This window comes from Monodelphis domestica, chromosome 1, assembly GCF_027887165.1.
Source record: "Monodelphis domestica isolate mMonDom1 chromosome 1, mMonDom1.pri, whole genome shotgun sequence".
In the NCBI taxonomy this organism is placed as follows: domain Eukaryota; kingdom Metazoa; phylum Chordata; class Mammalia; order Didelphimorphia; family Didelphidae; genus Monodelphis; species Monodelphis domestica.
The window spans coordinates 156104177-156130386 of record NC_077227.1 but is presented as its reverse complement, the minus strand read 5'-3'; the positions used below and the strand labels follow the sequence as shown (position 1 = coordinate 156130386).

At 41.3% G+C, this 26210-nt stretch overlaps 1 protein-coding gene across 1 annotated transcript in view; it reads right to left on the bottom strand.

Annotated features, from left to right (window-relative positions):
* The window catches only part of SLC24A1 (solute carrier family 24 member 1), a 48392-nt gene extending 23654 nt beyond the window's left edge, over window positions 1-24738 (bottom strand). Inside the window, exons 1-4 of the mRNA XM_056815656.1 lie at window positions 22684-24738; window positions 15527-15580; window positions 14090-14198; window positions 8842-9008 (exon numbers count right to left, since the gene is read on the bottom strand). Coding sequence (XP_056671634.1) covers window positions 8842-9008; window positions 14090-14198; window positions 15527-15580; window positions 22684-24738 — 2385 coding nt within the window. The remainder of the gene's footprint in view (window positions 1-8841; window positions 9009-14089; window positions 14199-15526; window positions 15581-22683) is intronic.
* Between the last annotated feature and the right edge of the window lie 1472 nt (window positions 24739-26210).

The following is a 26210-nucleotide window of genomic DNA, read 5'->3' as shown; positions in this document are numbered from 1 at the left end:
CATTTTGAAATGTCCATTGGGCAACTAGCAATGTGGGACTGCAGCTCAGGAGAGAGGCTGTTCAAAATCACTAATAAGAGGAATACTAATGAAAACAACTCCAAGGTTTCATCTCAAACTATCAGACTGACAAAGCCGACAAAATCCAAAACTGGCAAATGTTGGAAGGGCTGTGAAAGTACAGTCACACCAATGCACTATTGATAGAGCTATGAATTAACCCAGGTGTTCTGGAAAACAATTTGAACTAATCCTAAAAATGTCATTAAACTCTAAATGCACTTTAATCCATTAATACCACTACAAGACATGCACCATGCTTGTTAAGAGCCTATTATGGACCAGGCACTAAGCAGTACTTTTTTTGTTAATGCAAAAAGAAAAGAAAATGCCCTTCTATGCATAAATGACTAAACACATTATGGTAATAAAATATTATTGTTCCACAATAGAGGTAACAAATATGAAGAATGTAGGGAACCTTGAGAAGATCTGTATCAACAGATGCATAGCCAAGAAAATGGAATCAGAAAGACAATTTATACAAGAACCAACAAGAATGTGAAGAAAAACAACATTGAAGCACTTCAGAATTCAGATCAATGCAATAATCAATTATGATTTCAGAGAACTAATGATAAAGCATGGCACCCTCCCCTTAGCAGAAAAGTGCTAGACTATAAGTTTAGAATTAGGCATACGTTTTCAGACATGCTCCATGAGTCCTTGGGAATCATAGAATCAGACACCTAGAGCAATTGATTTGTCTGGTTTGGCCAGACTTATCTGTAAACAAGGGAGGGTTCTATAAGGTAGGAGGAGAGGGCATCCCTTATGGAATGGGAGAGAAGAAAAGAGGAAAGGAGAAGGCAGGGGGAAAGAAATAAAGGAAAAGCATATGAAAGAGAAAGGATCCTAATAAATAGAGTAGGAATATCTGGAAATGACTAGCCTATCTTGAATCAGTAGGAAGCTGGAACACCTAGAAAATCACCTGGAAACAAATATTTCCAGAAACTCAGAAGCGACTGATGCTGAAGCTGAAGCCGATGAAGAAATACTCCCAAAAGGTAAAATCCAAGGAAGGGAAAGAGGGTGCTGAGAATCATGTTAGAACTCAAGATTTTACAAAACTGTGTGACAAAGCAATTTTGTCTCTTCCATCCTTCCTCCTCCAGTTTTCCACCTCCCTCCCAACCATCACCACCACCAACACATGCAGAGCCAGAGCTGTCTCCACTGTGAAGCTGGTCTCTGCCTCTTTGGAGCTGTGACACTCCGGCCCCCTTCAAGGTCTCCACCTCACTTACTTCTGGCAACTTGATGTGGCTGGCTCCTCACCAAGTCCCTTTTCTAAGCCCCACCCCAGGGAATTCACCTCCTTAGTCTCAATCCTCTCTGACCTCTCCCTGGTCTGTAGATCCTCTAATCCAGTTAGGACAAATAAGCTCTTCACTGGACCATGTCAGTGACCCCAGCCGGAGAGGCCAGGCCATTTCGTACCTGTGGCCTGAGGGCAAGAGCTTCATCTTCCCAGATTCCCCTCACTTAGAATGTCTGGGAAGGATCTTTATTTGCCATGGCTTTATTCAAGAACCCCTCAAAAGGGCCAGACCTCCCCACCCCTTTGTCCCTCCAACACCATAATACCATTGACCCTGGGTTCAGAAACTGAGATCTGGCCTTTTTTTTTTTTTAATGGAGCCAACACTTGGTCTCTTTTCCCCTTGAAGATTTTCTAGGGGAAAAATGATGCTTTAGGTTTGGTTGATGTTCTTAAATCATTTTTCAGTTGAGTCTGACTCTTTTGTGTTCCCATTGGGGGTTTTCTTGGCAGAAATACTGGAGTAACTTGCCATTTCCTTCTACATCTTATGTTACAGACAAGGAAACTGAGGCAAACAGGGTTAAGTAACTTGACCAGGATTACACAACTAGTAAGTATCTGAAGCCAGATCTGAACTCAGAAGTAATGAGTCTTCCTAACTCCAGACCCAACACTCTACCCACTTTGCCACCTAGCTGCCCCCTTAAGTTTGGACTTGCTTTCAAAAATGCATTGATATGTTATTATCTGTTCTTAAAAATCTCAGATTTCATATATGAGCCACTAAAACCATCTTCCAATGTCTCACCACAGTCTGGAGTAGACCATGAGTCTAAAACTATGCCAGAAGAGCACAAGTTCAAGTTAAAATGGAAGTGATAATAACTGGCATTCAGGGAGGGCTTTAAAGTTTGAAAAGTGTTCTACATACATTACTTCTAGTTCTAGAGAGAAGAAAGCAGAAAGGGGTTGTTAATTGGATTGCCGATGGTTGTACAGTGAGTGTGTCTGTGGCTGGGGCAGGAGGATTCTAAACCAGACCTTCATAATTTCAGTTCTGGTACTTCATCAATTACACCCACTGGAAATATGACTTGTGTAGCTGTGTGACCCTGGGCAAGTCGCTCAATTCCAATTGCTTAGCCCTTGCCATTCTTCTATTTTAGAATCATTACTAAGCAAGAAAGTAAGGGTTTAGAAAATTAAGTTTTTAAAATGTTGGTGCTTCAGAGCTAATATATATTGTCTGAGTGTCTAAGGACCTGCCTAGCTAAATTCTAAACGAACGCTTCATCATCTTCAGAAATATGGCCACCAGTATGTTTTAGTCTCAGCTGCCCATGAAATTCTGTGTTGATGAAAGGAAGCATCCAAATAGAAAAAACAAACAAACAAACAACAACAAACAAAAAAAAAAACCTACAGGGCCTTTGTGTCCAACTCAGAGGAATCCACAAGATAGAGCTCCCGAGGCAATATCATACTGCCAAAGGATCATGGGTTAGAGCTAGAAGGAACCTTAAAAAGCTTCATCCATTGTTCCTTCTCTCTTCATTTTACAAATAAGAAAACAGATTTGGCATAAAGAAGTAACTTGCCCATAGTCACACTCAGTGACAAAGCCTCGGTCTTCTGGACCAGCAATACTGATTCCAAAGTCCAGTATTCCCTCTGTTGCCCAACACTACTGTGATGCTATATTCCCTACCTCTGGATTATTTCACCAAAAAAATACAGAAATCAAGTGTTCCTTGGAGAAAGGTATTTGCCTTCCTTGCTCTGTTCTATGTTAAGTCCAGAGAAACTTGATTATGGTACTTTTTTCATTTTTCACCAGAACTGGGAAACTGACGTTCCCAGCCTTTGCTTGACTGCTGCTTCCTTTTTTGGGAAAATTGGGTGCCATATTGGGAAGAGGAGCAGAGGGTAGGTCCAAGACTTGGGGTTTCTTGATCTAAATCAGAGTGGATGAGCTTTGTCAGTAATCAGAGTGGAGACTAGACCGAGATTTGTCCCCCTAGAGCCCCAGCAAAGGAGAATCCCAAAAATTGGTTGGAGAGGCATGCTGAGGGCCTTTCCCAAACTCCCATATTTGAGAAGGGAATTAGGTTCTTGAGAAAAGGCAAAGGGCAGAGGAAGGAGGCCTTGGTGAGGTGTTTGAGAAGCTTGGTTTCCTGTGACATTTAGAAAGTTCAGAGTTCATATGCCCAAAGGGTGCTAAAAGACTGTCTGCCCCCTTGATCCAGCCATAGCCCGACTGGGTTTGTACCCCAAAGAGATAATGGACAAAAAGACTTGTACAAAAATATTCATAGCTGCGCTCTTTGTGGTGGCCAAAAATTGGAAAACGAGGGGATGCCCATCAATTGGGGAATGGCTGAACAAATTGTGGTATCTGTTGGTGATGGAATACTATTGTGCTCAAAGGAATAATAAAGTGGAGGAATTCCATGGAGACTGGAACGACCTCCAGGAAGTGATGCAGATCGAGAGGAGCAGAACCAGAACATTGTACACAGATTGTTACACTGTGGTACAATCGAATGTAATGGACTTCTCCATTAGTGGCAATGCAGTGATCCTGAACAACCTGGAGGGATCTATGAGAAAGAACACTATCCACATTCAGAGGAAAAACTGTGGGAATAGAAACACAGAAGAAAAACAACTGCTTGAATACATGGGTTGAGGGGATATGACTGGGGATGGAGACTCTAAATGAACATCCTAATACAAACACCAACAACATGGAAATAGGTTCTGATCAAGGACACAAGTAACACCCAATGAAATTGAGCATCAGCTACGGGATGGGTGGGTGGAGGGGAGAGAGAGAAATAATGTGATTATTGTAACCAAGGTATAATGTTATAAATTGACTAAATAAATTAATTCAAATGGAAAAAAAGAAAAGAAAAGAAAAGAAAAGTTCAGAGTTCAGACACTGTCTTGATCTTTAAGGCAAAAACCTTTGATCTCCCCCCCTGTCTCATAAAGGAACATGTCCCTTTCCATCATCCCTTCTCTTCCCCTAATTTTGATCCTCTTCTTATCCATGGGCTCTTTCTCTGCTGCATGCAAATAGGTGCAAATATCCCTAAAAAAATTCTTCACTCAATGAAGGCCAAAGGAGGAGTACTGAATTAAAAGAACCGAAAAGGTATTTTAAGCCAAGTTATCAAAATAGCAACCAATATTATATATAAATACCTCACTACCACTCCATTTTTGGTGGAGAAAGGAATATTACTATGGGGTTGGGTTTGTTTGTTTTTTTTTTTGCCCTATTTCAAATCAAGAATTATCCCAATTAATTTCTTAAACCAGCTTGTTTTATATAGTACAATATTAAAAAAAAACAGTCCCTTTATAATGATAAAGCCAATTATTATCATTAAAAATAATATTATGTGAGAAGCTAGGTGGCTTAGTGGATTAAGAGCCAGCCCTAGAGATAGGAGGTCCTGGATTCAAATTTGGCCTCAGACACTTCCTAACTATGTGACCCTGGGCAAGTCACTTAACCCCCATAGCCCATCTAGCTCTTCTGCCTTGGAACCAATACACAACATTGATTCTAAAAACAGAAGATAAGAATTTTAAAATAATAGTACTTTTTTTTAACCTCATTTGGCCCTACCATCCCTCAAGGTATGGTCCTAGTTCTCTCCTCTCTTTCACCATTAAACTCTTGTTTCCACTTGTAGCTTCCATTTTCTCAATTCTATCCACACCTCTACTTTTTGCATCTGGCTTATCCCCCCATTACTGAACTGAAATTATTTTATCCAAGATCATAAATGATCACTTTATTGCAAAAACAAGTAGCTGTTTCTCACTTTGCTTTTTTCTTGACTTCTCTGCTGTGTTTGGGTAGTCACCGTCCTTTACATCATTAACTACTTCTCTCCTCCCGCCTGGGTTCTGGTGATACTGCTTGGTCCTAGTTCTCTTTGTTCTAAATCTCCTTTGTGGGCTCATATCCTGCCCCTGAGTCAGGATATACTGTCTGTCCTATGCCTTCTCTCTCCTGCTGATCTCATCACCTCCCATCAATCATCTCTACACAAATGACTCCAAGAACTACATTTGTGTTCAGTTTCTGACTCTTCATGACCCCATGTGGGGCTTTCTTGGCAGAGGTACTAGAATACTTTGCCACTTCCTTCTCTGGCTCTTTTTGTAGATAAGAAAGCTGAGGCCAACAGGATTAAATGACTTGTTCAGGGTCACAAAACTAGTAAGTGTCTAGGGCCAGATTTGAACTCAGGGAGAGGAGTCTGTGCCGTCTAGCCGCCCCTGAAATCTACATTTCCAGCCCTATTTTCCTGAGTTCTGGTCTCTCATCTCCAATAGTCTGTTTGGTATCGCTACCTGGATGCGCCAGATGCACCTTGAACTCTGCCCAAAGCAGAGGTCACCATCTTTCCCCCACATCCACTCCTCCTAACCTTCTTATTTCTGTTAGAAGCAACACCACCGTCAGTCTCTCCAGTGTGTATTGTAGGCATCTTCCTGGATTTATCCCTTTCCCTCATCCCCTATATCCATCCAATTTATTACCAGGTCTTTTTGTTTCCACCTCCTCTACAGCCTCCCTTCTTTATGCCACAACCACGAGAATCCAGAGCCTCGCCTCCTCTCCCCTGGACTTTTAGAATGGCCTCTTCTTTGGTCCAGTTTATCCATTCTCTCCCCTCTCCAACCCTTCTGCATCAACGGTATCAAACACCAGCCCTGCCATACTCCCAAGTGAGGCCAGAACCAGAAAATGTGATTGGGAAATACTTAACAACATAATTAAAACACAACAGAAGGCAGATAATGTTAGCATGGGGTTTACTTAGACAATGTGTGCCCCACAAGGATTCTTCTGTATGGACTAGTGGCCTCTATATCTTTTTTTAACCCTTACCTTCTGTCTTACAATCAATACTAAGTATTGGTTCCAAGGCAGAAGAGTGGGAAGGGCTAGGCAATGGGGGTTAAGTGACTTGCCCAGGGTCACGCAGCTGTAAAGGGTCTGAGGTCAGATTTGAACCCAGGATCTCCTTTCTCTGACCCTGGCTCTCCATCCACTGAGCTACCCAGCTGCCCTCTCCATTTCTATTTGAGTTAGACATCACTTCTCTGTGAAGCTGTCAAATTGATCATCTTGAAGCATAGGCCTGACTATGTCACTTCTCTGCTCACTATCCTGAGTTTCTCCATTGCTTCTAAGATAAAATGCCAAATCCTCCATTTTACATTTAAAATTCTTCCCAGTCTGTCTCCAGCCTTTCTTTCTTTCCAAGCTGGTTACACACTATTTGCCCTCCCCTGTTCTAATCACAGCCTCAATACTAAAGCCAAAATTTCGAATTATGTCCAAAAGGCAATGCCTGCCCTTTGATCCAACAATACCGCCACTAGGTTTGTGCCCCAGAGAGGTAAGGAAAAATGGTTATACAAGAATATTCCTAGCTGCGCTCTTTGTGGTGGCCAAAAACTGGAAAAGGAGGGGATGCCCTTCGATTGGGGAATGGCTGAACAAATGGTGGTGTGTGTTGGTGATGGAATACTAATGTGCTCAAAGGATTGACGAACAGGACAATTTCAGAGAGGGAAAGACCTAAATGAACTGATGCAGAGTGAAATGAGCAGAACCAGGACGATCTTATACACAGAAACAGAAACGTTGTGGGACGATCACATGTGATTGACTTTGCTACTAATAGCAATATTGATCCAGGACAATCCCGAGAGACTTAGGGGAAAGAATGCTCTCCACCCCCAGAGAAAGAGCTGTGAAAATAGCAAGGCAGCAGGAAAACAAAGGGCTTATCACTTGTGTATATGGGTGTGTGATCTGGGGTTTAGGCTCTAAAAGATTGCTCTGTTACAAAAAGGAATGATATGGAAATAGGTATCAAGTGATGACACATGTATAACCCAGGGGAATGGCTTGTCAGTGCCGAGTGTGGGGAGGGAAGAGGGGAGGGAGGGAGAGAACGTGAATCATGTAACCAGGGAAAAATATTTTTAAATGAATAAACATTTTTTAAAAAAATACCTCAGCCAAACTGGCGTACCCAAATTACATCTCATCCCTTTGCCTTTGCCCAGACCATCCTCTAATGTCCGGAAGAGAAAGGCTCTCCCTATTCACTTCTGCCTCTTGGAACCTCAGCCTCTCTTCCAGGCTAATCTCAAGAACTTTCCTCCTTTCACCTTCCCAGGTTCCCCCATTTATCAATATTTAGTTTGCAGATCTCTCTTGAAAGGTACCAAGGTATAACCCAGTGGTTTTCAGCTGTTTTTGTGTTGTGGCCCCCTTTGGCAAGGCAGTCTGATGATTCTTTTGGACCCCTTCTCAGAATGAGGTTTTTAATTGTATGTTTTAAAATACATAGACTTACAAAGAAAACTAATTATATGGAGATATGATTAACAAATGTTTTTTTAAGCCGGTAGAGCCCAGGTTAAGAACCACCAATCCAGAATGGCCTTGGAATCATAATGAGGTGGGTTCAAGTGCTTCCTAAAATACATACAGACTATGACCTGAAATAAGTCACTTAAGCTGTTAAGGTTCCAAAGAACTCGCTAAGATTACAAGAGTTATGAAGAAATGCCATCAGGCATGGAAGAACTCTCTGCCAGGGTGCTCTCTACACTGATGAAATGATTGGTCCAGTCCCAAATAAACAGCTTTTAGTGACTTATCTATGAATATAATCTCTAGTAGAGTGTAATCTCCTTGAGGCTAGATGTTGTTCAATCATGGCTGACTCTTCCTGATCCAATTTGAGATTTTCTTGGCAAAAATATTGGAGCAGTTCACCATTTCCTTCTCCCATTCATTTTACAGATAAGGAAACTGAGGCAAACAGGATTAAGTGACTTGCCCAGGGCCCTACAGATAGAACTATCTGAAGTCTTCCAGTCTCTAGACCTCATGCTGTATCACCTACCTGCTCCCCTTGAGGCGAGGGACTACTTCATTTCTATATTTGTACCCCCAGCTCCTAGTACATTAGCTGATCAATACTAAATGCTTGTGGTTGATTCAGAATGAAAGGGTGTACAATAGGAACAGAGAGCCTGAAGGGACCTTAGAGGTAATTTAGTCCAACCCTCTTATTTTCCAAATTTTGAAACTGAGGCCTAGAGATGTTAAGTAACTTATTTAAGGTCACACAAGTAATAGGAGGCAGGAGCAAGATTTGAACCTCAGTCTGAGCAATTTCAAGTTCATCCTTCTTTCCGCAGTACCACAGCATCAAATTAGTAGAGACTTTTCAGATCTCTGGGAGGGTAGGTGGTACAATGAATAGAGCACCAGGCCTGGAATCAGAAAGAACTAAATTCAAACCTGACCTTAGACACTAGCTGTATGAACCTGGACAGGTCATTTAACCCTGTTTTCCTCAGTTTCCTCATCTGCAAAATAAACTGGAGAAGAAAATGGCAAACCACTTCAGTAACTCTGCCAAGAAAATCCCAAATAGGAGGAAGAGTCCGAAATGACTGACCAACAATTTTAAGATTCTGCGGCTCAACCATGGGGCCCGAATACCTCCTTCCCCAGATGTCCCCTGAATACCAGCTGCAGACATTAGGAATCCAGTTTCAAAGAAGCCCCAAAGTAAAGTAAGCATCTGGCTGGCAGCAAACCCACAAGCACTCCTCTGCAAAAGACCTAGCGGAAAATGAGTCTTTTATAGTCCCTCTAATGGGCTCTGAGTATCCCCTCTCAAATCATTAGGAGGCAGCAACTGCAATCGATTGCTTTGTTTTCCACTTACAGCACTTCTCTGGGGATTTTCAATTTGGGTGTCTATTGGGATTGCACTAACAGCACTTGGCAGTCTGGGCTGGGCATAAATCCACTCTAGTTTGCAGGGAGCTCGAGAGAACGCGTTTCCTGGTCCTGTTACTTCCTAAGCTGTCTGCCATGCTAGGAAGGTGATGCCGACGAGGCGAGTCATCTTTGGAATATTCCCTTGAAATATATACCGTAAGACTAAGCTCAGAGGACAAATCATAGCTGCCCCCTGGAAGTTCTAGATCAGGTTAGAGCTGAAGAATCAGAGAAAGGGGGAAATTACATTCCAGCTCCCTTCTCTTTGCCCAGTCCTCAGCATCTCCTGTTCCATCAAGTTCGCCCCTCCTCTCTCATCCCAGCTCCATCTCCTAACCACTCGTTACTGGTTATTGGCGACTCTCTGGTCTTTCTAAATTTTTGTGGTTTTGTGGTTTAGTCACGTCCACCTTTGTGACCCTACTTGGGGTTTTCTTGGCAGACACTGGAGTGGTTTGCCATCTTCTCCAGCTCATTTTGCAGATGAGGAAACTGAGAACAGCAGGGTTAAATGCACAGCTAATGTGTGTCTGAGGCCAGATTTGAACTCGGGGAGATGAGTCTTCCTGACTCCAGGACCTACACGACCTAGCTGCCCATCTTTCTAAATGGCCTCTAGCAATATCCTTCCCACCACAGGAGCCAAGGAGGGGCTATTTTGCCTATTAGGAAACTGAGAGCAGAAACTTTCTTGCCTGCTTTGTATTCCAGAGTCTAGTAGCCTACTTGGGATGTGCTTAAAAAAAGTTTCTTGACTAAGACTCAGGAAAGGAAAGAAGTTCAGTCACTTTCTACTTCTAACTTTTAGAATGTTGAGAGCCTTTCAAAAGTAACTTTTCCTTCCAGCTCCCCACCCCGCAACCCTGTCCCTGGGAGAGAGGTGCCTTTCTTGTCTCTGAATTAGGAGTAAAACCCCCAGCAAAGATGAAATCTATTGGTGAAGCAGATTTCTTGATAGAAAGATAGAAACTGTCTTCAACCACTTGAAGAAAGGAACAGAGAAACCTGTTCCTCTCCTGTGGAGTCGCTTCCAGACTTATGAACTGAAAGGCTTAGGGAACTTACCTGCCAGGATTGTCAAAAGGATCAAATGAGATAATATTTGTAAAGCCCTTCAGGGTGTGGCACATACATGGTACTATATAAATATGCTAGCTATTATTATTGTTCTTATTACTGTAGGTGAACTGCTTTGGAGTGAGAACTAGGACTACAAGGTTCTAGATCCCTTTCTGCTAGTAGTCAAATATGATTTTTGACCCTAGACATTTAAACTTGGTTCTTGAATTTCTTCATCCATAACATGGGGATGTAAAATAATGCGGTTCCTGCCATAACTAAAAGAATTAAGAGAGAGGAAAAAAAGAATTAAGAGGGAATCGATAGGCTTGCCTGACTTAAAGAATGCCTTTGTTAAGAGACTTAGTTTCCTAAACTGTAAAATGGCCCCTCCCTTTTTTTAACTGCTGAAATCAAAAGGTCTTTGCTACTTGTAGGCTACTTAGAAAGTATTCCAGTTTGTCCATGAAAAAAAGGTGTAGTTCTGATAGTAGAAAGAGCTGGAGGAACATAGAGGGTCCAGGTGGACCAAGAGGTCTCTTCCCTTTACAAATCTCTAATCATTGCTGGCTTGAAGGGGAATTGTAAAGCAGGTAAAGTTTGTTTTCATTGACCCTGAAAAAAAAAATGACACTAGTAGCTTGAAGCTCCTTCTTTGCCCCTCATCCTCATCTCACTCAAACATCTCCCTCCACTATCTCCTCTTACACTCCGAAGTCTCTGATAAAGAAGTGGCCCTTCTACTTGTCAAAGGAAACCCTCCTGTAAGCACCCTTGACCCAGCCCATCCCAACTTTTCTAGCAGATTTTCCTTACTATCATCCCCATTCTTTATCTTATCTTTAATCTTTTCCCATTACTTCTTGTCTACTGCTTACAGACCTGTCCATGCTTCCCCATCCTTAAAAAGCTCTTACTTAATCTGACCATCCCTGCTAGCTATTGACCTACACTGCTCCTATCCTTCTAAGCAAAACTCCCTGAAGAAGTTATTGCCAGTGCTATTGCCATTTCCTGTCTCCTCATTCTTTTCTAAATCCCTTGTAGCCACAGCATTCAACTCAAATTACCCTCACCAAAGTTACCCAGTTGACAAAGGCAGTGTCCTTTTCTCAATACTGATTCTCTGTACCATTTGAGTCTGTTGATCACCTCATCTTTCTGAATGAGCAGGCTCCTCTCTCTCTCTCTCTCTCTCTCTCTCTCTCTCTCTCTGTGTCTTTCTGTCTCTGTCTCTCTGTTTGTCTCTGTCTCTGTCCCTCTCTGTCTGTCTGTCTGTCTCTCCTGATTCTCCTAGCTGTCCAAAGGTTCCTTCTTAATCTCTTTTTCTGGTTCTTCACCCGAGTCATGGACACTAAGTGTGGGTATCCCCCATCTTTGTCCTGGGCACCCCTCTCTTTTTGCTCTATACTGTCTTATTTGGTGACCTCATCATTTCTCATGTTTGAATTATTAACTCTATCTAGAAGATTTCCAGATCTATCCATCCTACCCTACAAAGCCTTTTTGAGCTACAGCCATGCTCCTCGGACTACCCCTTAGGCATCATGCATTGGGCATCCCATGAGTATTGCAAACCCACTATGGCCAAAACAGATCTCATTATCTTTCCCTCAAACCCTCCCCTATTTCTGAACTACCTCCTCCCTGTCAAGGGCACTACTATGCTCCCAGTCACCAAGGTTCTCAGCCTAAGTTAAATCCTTGACTCCTTACTCATACATCCAATCTGTTGCCAAATCTCATCATTTCTACATTCATGACATGTTCCATGGAATATCCCTTTCTCTTCATTCACAAAACCACCTGATACAAGATCTCATCAGCCTTCACCTAAGCTACAACAATAGTCTTCTAATCAGTCTCTGACCTCAAGTCACTGGCCACTCCAATCCATCCTCCATTCAGCTGCCAAGCTAATTTTTCTAAAATGTAGTTCTGACCACATCATCCCATTAGTCAATGAGTTCCAGTAGCTTGCTGTTAACAAATAACAATAATGATAAAAACTAATATTTTTTATACTACTTTCCCTTTTTTAATTCTTTAATTACATGTAGAAACAATCTTTGACAATTGTTTTCTGACATTTTGCAATCAGATTCTTTCCTTCTCTCCCTCCCACCACTTCCTCAAGGCAGTAAAAAGTCTTATGGAGTTATACAATGCTTTCATGCAATGCATATTTCCATAATCCCCATATCGTGACTAAAGACACAAAAAGAAACATACAATAAAAAACTTAGGAAGGAAATCAAGTGAAAGATGGCAGGCTTTAATCTGCAATCAAACCCCGATAGTTTCCCTTTGCTTTTGATCCTTTTGCATCAAATAAATAGTCCTCTATTTGCCAACTTCAGTTTTTCACAATCCCTTCCTTCCTATCCAGTCTTCTTAGATCTTACTCCCTTCCAAATACTCTTAGCATCTGACTATAATGAACCACTTGTGATTCCTTAGAATAGTCCACTTTCCATCTCCATTTCCATGTCTATAATTCTCTGCCTTCTCACCTCTCCCTCAATTTCAGGACTCAGCCCAAATCCTACCTTCCACAGGAGGCTTTTCTAGCTCTCCCCACTTCCTAGCTACAAGTGCCCTCCCCTCTCAGATTGCCTTCTATCCAATATGTATTGTCTTAGATGTATCTGGCTGTATACATATTGTCTCTGCCATAAGAATATATGCTTTTTGAAGGCAGGGACTGCTTTTTTGCCTTTCTTAGTACTTCCAGAACTGAGCACAATTTCTGGCACATAGTAAATACCTAGTAAATGCTTGTGACTAACTGCCACTAGCAGTTTGCTTTTCTCAAGTCATGAATCACAGATTCCCAGAGTTGGAGGGAACATCAGATTAGATCATCTAGTATAGCTCCTTCTCAGTGCATGAATTTTTTCTACATTCCCAAAGTAGTTGTTTGGCTTTTGTTTGAATACCTCCACTGTAATAAGGAACTCAGAACCTACCAGGTCAGCTCAGCTTCCATTTCCTGAAAGGTAGAGGGCATCTTTGAGAGTACAAATCAGCCCTGGGACTAGGATGGGCACGCCAGATGATGAAAACTCCCTCTCATTTGACCACATAAATTCTATCATATTCACCCCCCTTCCCTTTGTGGGGAACTGGAGAACTGGGCCACAGTAGCTAAACTGATCCTGGAACAGCATCATCCCAAGAATGGGAGGCAAATATAGACCGTATCGGGTGGTAAGCACCTTGGAAGCCTTGGAATTATTGGCTTGCTGTTTGCTATTGTGATCTCTAGGGTCCTGACAAGTCCCCTCTGAAGTTCCCGGAGTCTTAGGCATAGTTCTGAAGCCCTTGTGTCTGTCTAAAGTACCTCTGTCTCTATTTAGTCTGTGCTTCTGATTTGGCCTCTATCTATGCCATCTAATTTTCTCTGTCTTCGTCCATTTGCTTTCTCTGTCTCCAGCTCTCATATCTTTTCTGAGTCTTTGTCTTTGTTTTTGTCCCGTCTTTCCTCCTTTCCTCTCCCCCCCCCTCTTTGTCTCTGTCTCTGTCTCTTAAACTCTTACCTTCTGTCTTAAAGTTTTGTTTTGTTTTGTACATTTTTTGCATACATACTGATTCCAAGCAGAAGAGTGATAAGGGCCAGGCAATGGGAGTTAAGTGACTTGTCCAGGGTCACCCAGCTAGGAAGTGTCTGAGGTCAGGACCTCTTGTCTCCAGGCTTGGTTCTCTTTCCACTGAATCACCTAGCTCCCCCCTTCTATCTCCTTTGGTTTATGTCTCTGAATCTTGACCCTGAGTCTTTCAGGACCCAGTTCTCCAGCTGTGGGAGGTGAGGGTATTTGTCTGGTCCAGGCTCCAGGCAGGTGGTTAGAAACTTCACTTACCTTCCCTTAGGGGGTCCAGGGTGTGCAGCATGAGCTGGTAGATGGTGCTGCGAATGGTGCTGTTGTGTAGAGATGCTGCATTGCTTCCTCGGATCAGAATAGACGGGAGCTGAGCAAGGGGAGACACCACAGAGGCCTCAGTCTGAATTGCACCTGCCCCAGATCAGGAGGAGGCAGCGTGGAGGACTCCAATCTGACTTCCCAGACTGGATATCACCTGAGCAACAAGCCCCATCCCATGACTCCCTGCTTCCCTGTTGCTGGTTTTCTCGGTGACTGGAGTAATTCTGCAAGGTGTTCAAGGTGATCTGGCAACTCACACAAGGCCAGTGAGATGAGAGTGCATGCAGATACCCACAGGCACAGGCACCAGTGGTGCTTACACTCACACGACCGTATTCACCCATAGCAATAAACATACACATACTTGTGCATGTACATGCGCGCGTGCACACACACACACACACACACACACACTCATCATTCTGCATTTGAGGCTGTCTTGCCCTCTAGTGGCTACAGGCAATGAATGTATCCTCTGGCTTTAATAACCTCCCAAAGTCACTGAGACAAAGGTTGGAGGATTTTCTCCAGACTGGGGGTAAAAGGAGAGGGAATAATAGTGCCCACGTGCCTCTGGGTGCAGCCCATAGGATCTCAGCCTCTTCACTGGTGAGTCTCCTTGGTGCCATACTCAGCTTTTTTCCTAGAATCCATCCCCAAATCCCAGTGAGAATCCTAGGACAAATCGGTGGTCAGAGCTTAAAGCTTCAGAAATCCTTGAATACCTATCCCGAACCCCCCCCCCTTCCATCCCATTTTAAGTGTATTTTCCTTCATTTGGTTCTTCATAGGTCTCTCACCTTTTAATGCTTCCTATCATTTTAGACTCATAGTGTTAAAGCTGGAAGGAACCTCAGAGAGCATCTAGTCCAACCCCCTTGTTTTACAGATGAAGAAACTGAAGCTGAGAGGATGCTGATGACTAAGCAATATAGAGTAGTAGAAAGGGTCCTAGACCAGCAGAAGCCAAGATGAACTCTGAATCCTACCTCCAATGAAGATTCAATGTGTGATTCAGTGCAAATCACATAACTTCTCAGAACTTCAGTTTTTTTTTCATCTGTAAAATGGGTATAATACCAACAGCACCTACCTCACAGGGCTATTGCGAGGACCAAATGAAATCATGTAAACCAAGAGCTTTGAAAAACTTAAAAGTACTATATAAATATTATCTTCTTGGCCAAAGTCACATAGCTAGTTTAGTTGCAGAACCCGGACTAGAATGAAGATCTCCTAATTCCCAGTCCATTGCTGCCAGGGATCATAATAGATGGGATCCCATCTAGTAAGCCAAGGAGATGCACCTTCCCCAAATAGCAACTCCTCCACCCTGGACCTCCCACACCATATCAGACCCCAAATATCACCCACCTTCATTTTCTTACTATCTTCCACAGCATCCGCAGTGATGTCTCCATTACTGGTCTATAAATAGGAATGGAAATCAAAAGAATGTCACTCAACTAAAGCCCCCACAGCCAACCACACCTAACCCCATTCTGTGAACTCAGTGGAAGCCACCAAATGCCATGCTATCTGACTGTTGGAACATGATAAAGTATTTCCCATCTATATCAGGAATTAATCCAATTTTAGAAAATAACTAAATGGATCTAAACCCCATAGATTGGTATTTAAGACCCTCCATAATCTGGGCTCTACCTACTCATTTCCCAATACTGCCTTTAGTACTAGCTTTCGTATTAATCTGCACTAGTCGAGTCCATAATCCCCAGAATGCCATGTGCTTGCTCATCTCTGAGCCCTTATTCACACACCATCTCTGTCCTGTGCCCCTATAGGAGTCATTTATTCTTCTTCTCTACCTACTTTCTCTATAATAGCCATTCTTCAAAATCTAGCTTCTATCTCCACCTCAAAGTCCCTCTGCACCAATCCAGTTAGAAGCACTCACTCCTTCCTGTAGTACTTATTGTCAATATCCTACAGGTGGCATTTGTCACATGCCACCTTGTGACAGCTCTTTTATTGTCATCTAGTTTTTCATGTATGTATCTATTGTCCCTTTAATCATATTATAAACTCCTGGAGGCCAAGAATGATCATATCTCAAAAATACTATCTAAAAGGTTTATTGCACATATTACATGATGTGAATTAATAATAATATCTCACATTTAAAGGACACCTCAAAGTGTTCAGTGTTTTCATGCCTTTTCATTATTATAATACACTAAATTATAATAATGTGATATAGTATGTTATAACATGATTCATTTTTATAATAGGTATTTGACACATTTTTGGATAAATAAGTATCTACTAGCATCTATAGCATTAGCATGTCTTGTTGACCCCAAGTCATGTCCCGATTAATCATCATACCCCCTCTTCCATCACTATGACATCAGATGGAATGGTCTCTAGCTCAATCTACATGTGTAGCCTGGGGATTATTGACCAGGGTCCCTTGGCTCCCATTGTAGTCTTCAAACAAGATTCTGATGAAACAGCACAAAAATAGCCATACTGGGTTAGTTGGGCAATACCTGAACATGCGTGTCCAGAACATTGTTCTCTAGCTTTCTTCAGTCCATGACACACCAATGATTTTACTAGGTTTTAAAGGGACAGAGGTGAGGACTTGGGGAGGACATACAGCAGTCCATTAACTCCAGGCTATTTGCAAATGGTTCAATAAATTCTGCCCAAATGCAGAGAACTATGGAGGCCATTCTGAAGTATGTGGGAGGGAAGGAGGAAAGGAGAAAAGAAGGAGAGAGGAAGGGAGGAAGGAAGCAGAGAGGAAGGGAGGAAGGAAACAAATACACTAGCTGATATACTAATCTACTGACTCCTCCTTCCATATACCTCTCTGTTTCAGAGTAATTATGAACTAAATTTAAGAAACTATCAGTTGTCATTGTGGGAAATAGGATGGGAGGCTATAAATAATGAGGGACCCTTGGCTGACTATCCCCTCCCTAACTCCTGTTTCCTACTAATGTGAAGCAAAGACCTCTCCTCTCTAATCAACCCCTTACTCTTGTATACAACATGCCTTTGGACCCATGGTTATATTCAGTTTGATTTTCTTATAAAGTACTTCCTTTATTTCATACAATTCATTATTTTTCTGCAAATTCTGTAAACAATGATTATTTTTCTGTAAACTCTTACCTTCTGTCTTAGAATTGATATTAAGTATTGGTTCCAAGAAAGAAGGGTGGTTGTTTACAGCTAGGCAATTGGGGTCAAGTGACTTGCCCAGAGTCACATAGCTACGAAGTGTCAGAGGCCACATTTGGACCCAGGACTTCCTGTCTCCAGGTCTGTCTCTCTGTCCCCGGACCCACTTAGCTGCCCCCTGAGAGTAAGTGATTATTTACTAGTGGAATTTCAAAGGCTTTGGAGAGGACTCCTTGCTCCAAAATACCAACACTAATTACAGGCTGGAACCTGAAATTCCTTTAAAATTCAATACATTAAAACAAAAGAGAGGATGAGCTTGAATTAGGGAGATCACCATGTGAGTAGAGAGAATGGAATAGACATGAGAGATGTAGAATAAGAATTATTACGATCTGGCATGTGATTGGATATGGATGACAAAGGAGAGAAGAGTTAAAAATTCACACCTGGGTGACTGGAAGGGGATGGGGACTTCATCAGAAATATAGATGTGAATGTAAAACTCAGTGGAATTACTTGTTGAATGCGGGGGGTGAGGGGGGAGGAGGGAGGGGAAAAACATGAATCATGTAACCATGGAAAAATATTCTAAATTAATTAAATAAAAATTTTCAATTAAAAAATACATTAAAAACTCCCCCCAAAAAAGAAAGAAAAGAAATATAGATGTGAAGAAGAGTGAAAAATCAGTTTTAAAGGCAAATACCACTGGGAAAGGGAACCTAGACACATATTCACATCTAAGTAAAAGTGATAGATATTTGATCTATATCCAAAAATCAATAACATTAGCAAAGAACATGCTTAACAAATGTTGAATGAATGAAAGATCTTTTTTTTCCAAGAGTACTAAAGGAAGTGAGGCAAGAGCATGAGGGTCATAGAAACATTTTGGAAACATTACTATATTGACTTTTTTGAGCTTGTTTTAGAAGGGAAAACTGACCGTGTAATAATAGGAGTTCATATTAATGTAGTATTTTAAAGTTTGTAAAGCACTTTATGCCCATTATCTTGTTTGACCCTCACAACAACCCTGTGAAATAGGTCCAATAAATATTATCATACCCATTTTATATATTGGAAAACTAAGACTGAGAGAACATAAATGACTTGCTCTGGTCATTTAGCTAATAAATGTCAAAGGAGAGTGAGTTCTGAAACAGTCTTCTTCACTCCAAGTCCAATCCTCTATATCTACTCTACCACAAGGATCTGTTATGTTTCCAATTATTCTAGATAATCTGGACAAATTTGTACTTGATGTGGTCAACCTATAGGACAAAGGAGAAGAGTAAAGACTGGACCTGTGATTTCATTTGTACAGGTAATTCCCAGGTGAGAAAACTCAAACCACTCAGAGCCTGTGTCTTACTCACCATCATAGAGCCAGTATGTGTTAAGAGTCAAGATTTGAACTCAAGTCTTCCCTGCTTTGAGGCCAGCTCTCTATCGATTATCCTACACTTTCTCTTTTTGTTGTTTAGTAGTGAACAAATTTTCAGGACCCCATTTTGGGGTTTTCTTGGTAAAGAAATGGCAATGGTTGCCATTTCTAACTCATTTTTTTAAACAGATGAAGAACTGAGGCAAACAGAGTTAAGTGACTTGCCCAGGGTCATACAATTCCTAAGTGTCTGAAGCTGGATCTAAACTCATGAAGATGAGTCTTCCTGATTCCAAGTCCAGTGTTCTATCCACTGTACCACTTAGCTGCCCTCTCTAAGAGTTCTGTTTTTAAAACCCAAGCCCAGAAATTAATAACTACTGGAAAAGAAAATAAGTGTCATAAGGGAAAGTTGTCCCCCTCCCCCAATCTCTAACTGTCCTAGAATCCATTTCTTTTCTCTCCCATCCTTAACGGTAGCTGAAAAGGCAGTGAAAGTCATTGGAAAAGGGCATTTGATTTAGAGCCAGCGGATCTGAGTTCAGATCCTGATTGTCACTTCCTACAGTGACTTTGAACAAGTCCTTCTCATTGGACTTGAGGTTTCTCAACTATAATAAGGAAGGCAAACTAGATTATGTCTAGGGTTCTTTCTAACTCTAAACCTTGCAATGAAGCAAGTTGGCTGACTTTCCTCACTGTAGTCCATATTTTCAGCTAAGAAAGAACCTTCCTAAGGGACCTGGTTCAGAGCTGACTTCCTAATGCTTGGAATTCTCAAAGATCCTCCACCTCCCAGTCTCACCTCCCTTGCCACGTTTCAATATTCCTGACATTGCTGACCTCTCTCCTGGTGCCCCACCAACCACCATGTCTCCTCTAAGTTACTAATTTTTTAAGCCAAAGCTAATTAAAATAAATGAGACAAGACAGTTGGTCGCCTTTTCCTTTAGTCCTCCTCTCCCTCGTCACCTTGCAGGAGTGCTCGTTTAGGTCTATACCAAGGCAGTAAGTGAAGGGTGCACCTTAGTAATCAAATGTGCACCCTTCCATGAAAAAAGAACATTCTGGAAAATGGATTTTCCCATTTTAACAGTGAAAACTAAACAATTTATGGGAATGAGGACTAGAGTTTTGCATTAGATTCTTTTAAACCATAACTATATATTAGAGATATGACTTAATAAGATAAAGTATGAGATCTTCAGAATATCTTTGTGAATTTAGGAGAGAATAATCTGCCCTTGGACTAGTCATAAAAATCTGGGTAAATAGTTCCACTGTGTGGCCAAATCAGAGGAGACCTTGGTCACAGAAATTCAGGTCTCAGGAAGTTTTAAGAAAAACAATTTTGGGGACAGCTGGGTAGCTCAGTGGATTGAGAGACAGGTCTAGAGATGGGAGGTCCTAGGTTCAAATTTGGCCTCAGATGCTTCCCAGCTGTGTGACCCTGGGCAAGTCATTTGACCCCCATTGCCTAGCTCTTACCACTCTTCTGCCTTGGAGCCAATACACAGTATTGACTTCAAGACGGAAAGTAAGGGTTTAAAAAAAAAGAAAAGAAAAACAATTCCCTCAACTTCTTGGGGGGAATTTGTTCAAGTTAAGCAGACAAAATCCACTTATTTTTTAAAAGTTTTAAAAATCTGCTAGCAGGTCCTGTCTTGTAGTGATCTAAGAGCTAACACAAGTCTGAATTAGTGAATATTTCTAAATAAATAAATTTTTTTCCATTTGAATTAGTTTATTTAGTCAATTTAGAACATTATTCCTTGGTTACAATAATCACATTTAAATAAATAATTTTTTAAAAGAAGAAATAAAATTTGATTGCTTTGAAATACAGAATGCTAACAATATGCTGCCTGGTTAAATATGTAAAATCTCTCCTGGATTGCTTGCTCTTTCATGGAGGGAGGAAAGGAAGATAAGAAGAAGGGATAAAATTTGGAACTCAAAACTTTTAAAAAATGTTGAAAAAATTGTTTTTACATGTAAAAGAGAAAAAAATAAAATATTACTAAATTAATTGAAAAAGAGCAGTAAGAGAACTAAGAGATTAAAAAGTGAAAAAAATATACTGCCTATCACAGTAAGACTGTTGAACTTGTGGTCAGGAGCATTTTTCCAATCTGGATGGGCCATTAATTCTCTGTGTGAACTTGGGTTATACTTAAATTCCCTGGATCCCATTCTAAAAGATGAAGTTTGGGGCCTAGATTATCTCTACATTCCCTTCCAGCTCCAACATCTTATGATTCTAACAGAAATCCTGGCAGACAAATGAACAGAGAAAACATTGATAAATAAGTATATTAATTTGTCGCACCAATTGTAGAAAACAGGCTGTTTCTTTAGTATGTCATATATCCCCCTTTGAAACCTTGGTTTTAAAATGTATTTAGAATACAATGTTAGAATAGGAAAGCATTTTGGAAATTATCTAGTATGACCCCCTCATTTTACAGATGATGGAACTATGGCCCGGAGAAACTGTCTCACAGGCAAAGTTGGGCCCAGAACTTGGATTTTTCAGGCCAACGAGGAAGGATTTATAGATCCAAGAAGGGATGAAGGAAAACAGGGAGAGAATCTGGAACTTTTAAAAAAAATTAACTAATGTTAGAAATTATTTTTACCTGTGATTTGGAAGAGATAAAATATCATTAACAACAATAACAAAAAAAGAAATAATGAAGGAAGCAGTATCTCTTGCATGGTTTTGCCAAGACATTTCTGGGTTCAGCATCAAAGCTACTTCAGATTAAGTAGTTAAATCCTTCCACCTTTGCACACACAGCACCAACCAGTCTCAGGTCCATCTCTAAGAGCCTGAGATGAGTGAGTGTTGAGCCTTTCCTCATCTTGATTCATGTCTTCCAGAAACAGAAGACAAATAATCTTTTGTTTAAAATCCTCAGGTTCCATTTCCACAATTTTAAATTCATTTTCCTAATAAATATGTTGATATAAAGAAATACTTAGGCCACCCAGTCTGTTCCCCCTCATTTTATAAGTGAAGAAACTGAGGCCCCAAATGATTAAATGACTTGTTCAATGTCAGAGAGCTAGTGACAGGAAGGATTTTAATTTAGACTCAACAAGGCATTTCTCTCCCTATGCTTCCTCCCCACCCCTAATTATGAAGAAAGAGACTAAACAAGTCTTGCCCTTTTCTTTCTTCTCCTCTCTTCCACAAACAATAGGCCAACAACTATTTGTGAACTATTTGTGAGCATAAGAATATGCTCAGAATTGCTCCTTGGAATGCTGTTTTCCATAGAATTCAATGCACAATTGTTTATTGGACTGCCCCCCCTTATTTACTTCATGGGCAGCTACTTAAAAGAATCTCAGTCTCCCATTTTAATAACTATTCCTTCCCCCACCCTCACCCAATATTGGAAAGACTCCCCCATTCATCTTTGGGAATGATAGTGTCAGGAGTGTCAGGAGGGAGATAACAAAGTGAGGTTGCTAAAGTTGAAAGATTTTCCTACTGGATCATTTCAAAGACTGATCAATCAGCTCAAATGTCTAAATTCTCTATTCTCCATTTGTCTCCAGTAGTATTTAAGAAAATCTACCAAGTACACTTGCTGGGATTTCATTAATGCAAATCAGTGTATTCATTCAGATACTTGGTACCATAGTAAAATCCCCATATGTTTTCCTATTCAAGCACTTTGTATCATTCCCTGTGTATCCCAAGAATTAAATAAATTCCTTCCCTGAGAAACCCCTTCCACACTTGATTTCACACTACCTCTCCCACTTTCCTAGTGAGGAACTTCCACATAGAATTGGTTCTAGTCGTCATGTTTGGTCAACTCTTTTTACCTCAATTCCCACAATTAGTCAGATTCCTTTACAAATCTGGAGAATCACACACACACACATCCAAATCCCACTCTTCCACCTTCAAAAAAAAAACCTTTTACAAAGTCCTCTTCCCCCCCCCCCCATCTTCTGCAGATTCTGCCCTTACCTTGCTGAGGCCTGTCCCAACCATAATCTTGGCTATTGTCCTCTTGTTGAGCTGTTCTTTGACCCAGCCTTCAAGTTGTCGGTTCCACTTCATGGTGAAGACATAGAAGGCATAGGCCATGAGGAGCAGTAAGCTCTCCCACCAGTTGATCAGACTATCCAAGAAGAAGATGATGAGAATCATGAGATCAAAGATATAGAAGGAGACATCGCGGAACAGGGGCCACCAGGTAAGGTTGAGAATCTCTCTGGAGAATAGGGCACAAGTGCCAATGACGAAGAGGATGTTGAACACAGCAGAGCCTACTATTGTGCCAATGCCCACATTGCTGTGAGAGATAAAAACACCAATTAGTGAGGTGAATAGCTCAGGAGCAGAGCCCCCAGCTGCCATGAAGGTGGCTCCAGCCACATCCTCAGAGATCTGTAGCTTATTGGTGATGGCCCCTAAGGCTGGGACAAAATATTCATCACACACGATGGCCAAGGCCACAAACACATATATCATTCCAAAGATGTGTAGGATCACCCAGCCTTGCCTCCGCTGTTCCACACTGAATAGGTCTGGAGGGTAGTCTGCCATGGAATGAAAGTCCAATAGGTTAGGGGTTGGGGAAGGGGAGCTATGGCTAGTCTCATCAAGGAAAGGGGTCAAGCCTGTAGAAGGAGAGAGGTTGGCTGAAACTGTTGAGATAGGTTCTACAAATACACAGTGCCGGATCTGGTTAGTAAAGGTATTGACGTCCATGGTAGATGATGTCATATTATGTACTCCTATGTTGGGAATGGCTGTCGAGGTTCTCTTTATCATCCCCTTGGTTGAGGAGGTTTTTGATGTCAGTTCTCTAGCTTTGGTTGGGGTACTCACAACATGAAATCCAGGAGCAGCATTGTTCTCCACTGTTGTTCTGGGTACCATAGTGCTTGTCTTCATCATTGTTTGGTGAACAGTCTGGGCATTTTCTACTCCTCTTCTCTTAGAAATATTTGAGTTTTTCTTCTCTACTACTCTCTTGGGGGTAATTGACATTTTTTCCTCTACTCTTTTGAGTGTAGTTGGGGTGTTTTTTTCCTCTGCTCCCTTGGGTGTAGTTGGGGTATCCTCCACCAATCCATTTGGGATAGTTAGAGTGTCCTCCTCTGCTCTCTTGGGAGTAGTTGGGGTGTTTTTCTCAAAAAGTCCATTTGTAGTAGTTAGAGAATTCTTTTCCACAGCTCTTTTATGGACAGTTGAGGTGTTCTCCAGTAGCCTTTTGGGAGTAGTTGGAGTTTTCTTCTCCACTATTTTCTTGGAGGCACCTGGGGTATTCTCTGTTATTCTTTTAATGATAGTTGGAGTGGGGAGTTTTGCTACTTTTGTTGGGAGAGGTGACACAGTCTTCTCTATTATTCTTTTTAAAATAGTTGGGGTATTTTCAATTATTCCTTGGGGGGTTCTCAGGGTATTCTCCTCTGTTCTTTTGGGAATAGTCAGAAACTTCTTGTCCACTGTTTTCAGAGTTTTCATCATGTCATTAATTTTTGCTGTTGAATTGGGGATAATCATGTAGCTCTCTATTCTTTTAGGTGTAGTTGAGGTAGGATCCTGAACATTTCTACTAAATGTAGTTGGAGTATAGTTCTTCACTATTTGCTTGCCTGTTGTTAAGGTATAATTTTTCTTCTTTCTTCTAGGTGTCACTGGGGTCACTGGGGTATAGTTATTCACTATTCTTCCAGGCATATTTAGGTTTTTCTTTACCACAAGTGCTGAAGGTGTTAACTTGTCCCTGTCCTCTGGATCCAGTGTACTGCCTTCCATTTCCAGACTGGATTCCTGATGATCACCATTCAAAGTTACCATTTCACTGTCAGGAAGGTCCCGGCTGGCCATTTTCAGAGGGTGCTGGGAATGCATAGTTGTCCATAGTGTAGGCAGGGCCTGGTGGGTCTTCAAAAGCTGGTAAGTAGAACCAATGAGCACCATGCCCAAAAGGAAGAGGACTCTATTCCATTGGAGTCTCTTCCTTCGAGATAACCTCTTTTCCTTTCCCCCAAACTTGATCAGCTTCCCCATTGTGACCAGTAGTATTTAGGGAAGGATTCTCATTCTAGACATTGGAAAATAGGGTTGACTCCAGGATTTGGGGATATCATTAGTAAGAGGTGAGTCATGAATCCCAGGAAGTGTCTGTGAACCTGAAAAATAAGATATTTTTCTCTAAGAAAGGATGTGGAATCCAAAGCACCCCTGGAAATGTTTTTAGGTATCATAAAGTCAAACTCCCTCATTTTTCAGATGCCCAAAGAAATAAAGTGACTCATCTAAGGACATGCAGCCAGTTAGGGTCAAAACCAACACTAGAACTTGAGTTTCCTTACTTTTAGTACTTTACAACTTAAAGAAATAAAAGTAACTTTTAAAGCTAAAAGAAACCAAGAGAAGACAAGGTAATGTATGACTCTTACTTACTCAACTTTCTTTCACACAATCATCTTTTCAAAGAGATACTTGCAACCTGCCAGATCTTTTATCCCTGTTACAAGTATGCTTTGTAGCAAGCCTATGTTCTAATCTCATAAAGAAAATTCTAAAGGTAATTATAGCAGTACCCTTTCCACTTTAGAGCTTACCCTATATTATAGAACAGAATCAAACTAATTCCTGAGCCAAGCCAAAACTATTAAATTGTCATATTTACCTTCAAACCACAACATCTGAATTGAACACATGGACTACTGGTGGAATCTTGTCACTTCAGTAAAATTTCTGGACTCTCACTCCTTAGAGAGTAGAGGTGAGGCTGGAGAAGGCAGGTGGTGAATTCTCCCATTCTCATTCCTCTCTACTCCCAGCTGAGAATTAACATGAGACTGGGTCGGTATGAAGGGCATATCAATAGAAGGATATCCAATCCTGTCTAATACCTGCTACCCTTAAGAAGCTTACAGGGTTTTGAACAAGTTTCAGGTCCCAGTGCCTCTGGATGAGCTTGGAGGAAATAGATCTGCTCTCTTCTGACCCCGGGAACTAGTGGGGGAGGAACTTGTTTCTAAATGGTAGGAGTTGGAAGTGACTCTAGATTTTCCTATCCACCATTGTTTGTCACAGGAAAGGCATGCAAACCCACATTGAAGCTCTAAGAAAATGGAGAAGGCATTTCTCCAGAATGGAAAGATATGGAACCTATTCATCTTGGGTGCCAGAGGAATACTTTGAAACATGTTGGACTGATGTCTCCAGATACACCCAAGCAAATAATTCCTAGGACACCAAACTAACTAAATTTTCCCCTGGTTGAAGTGGGATATTAAGAGACCCTGTGTCTTACTCCTTGAAATCTGAGAAAGGTCTATTCAATTAGCCAAATTATTTTTATCTTTATTAGTTGTTCCCAGAAAATGTGGCATTGTACTGAGGACTATTTTCAAATATAGAAAACGCTTTCATAAATCCCTGACTAGTCCTCAACCTCCCACTATCATCCTACACACACACACACACACACACACACACACACACACACACACACACACACCAACTACAAT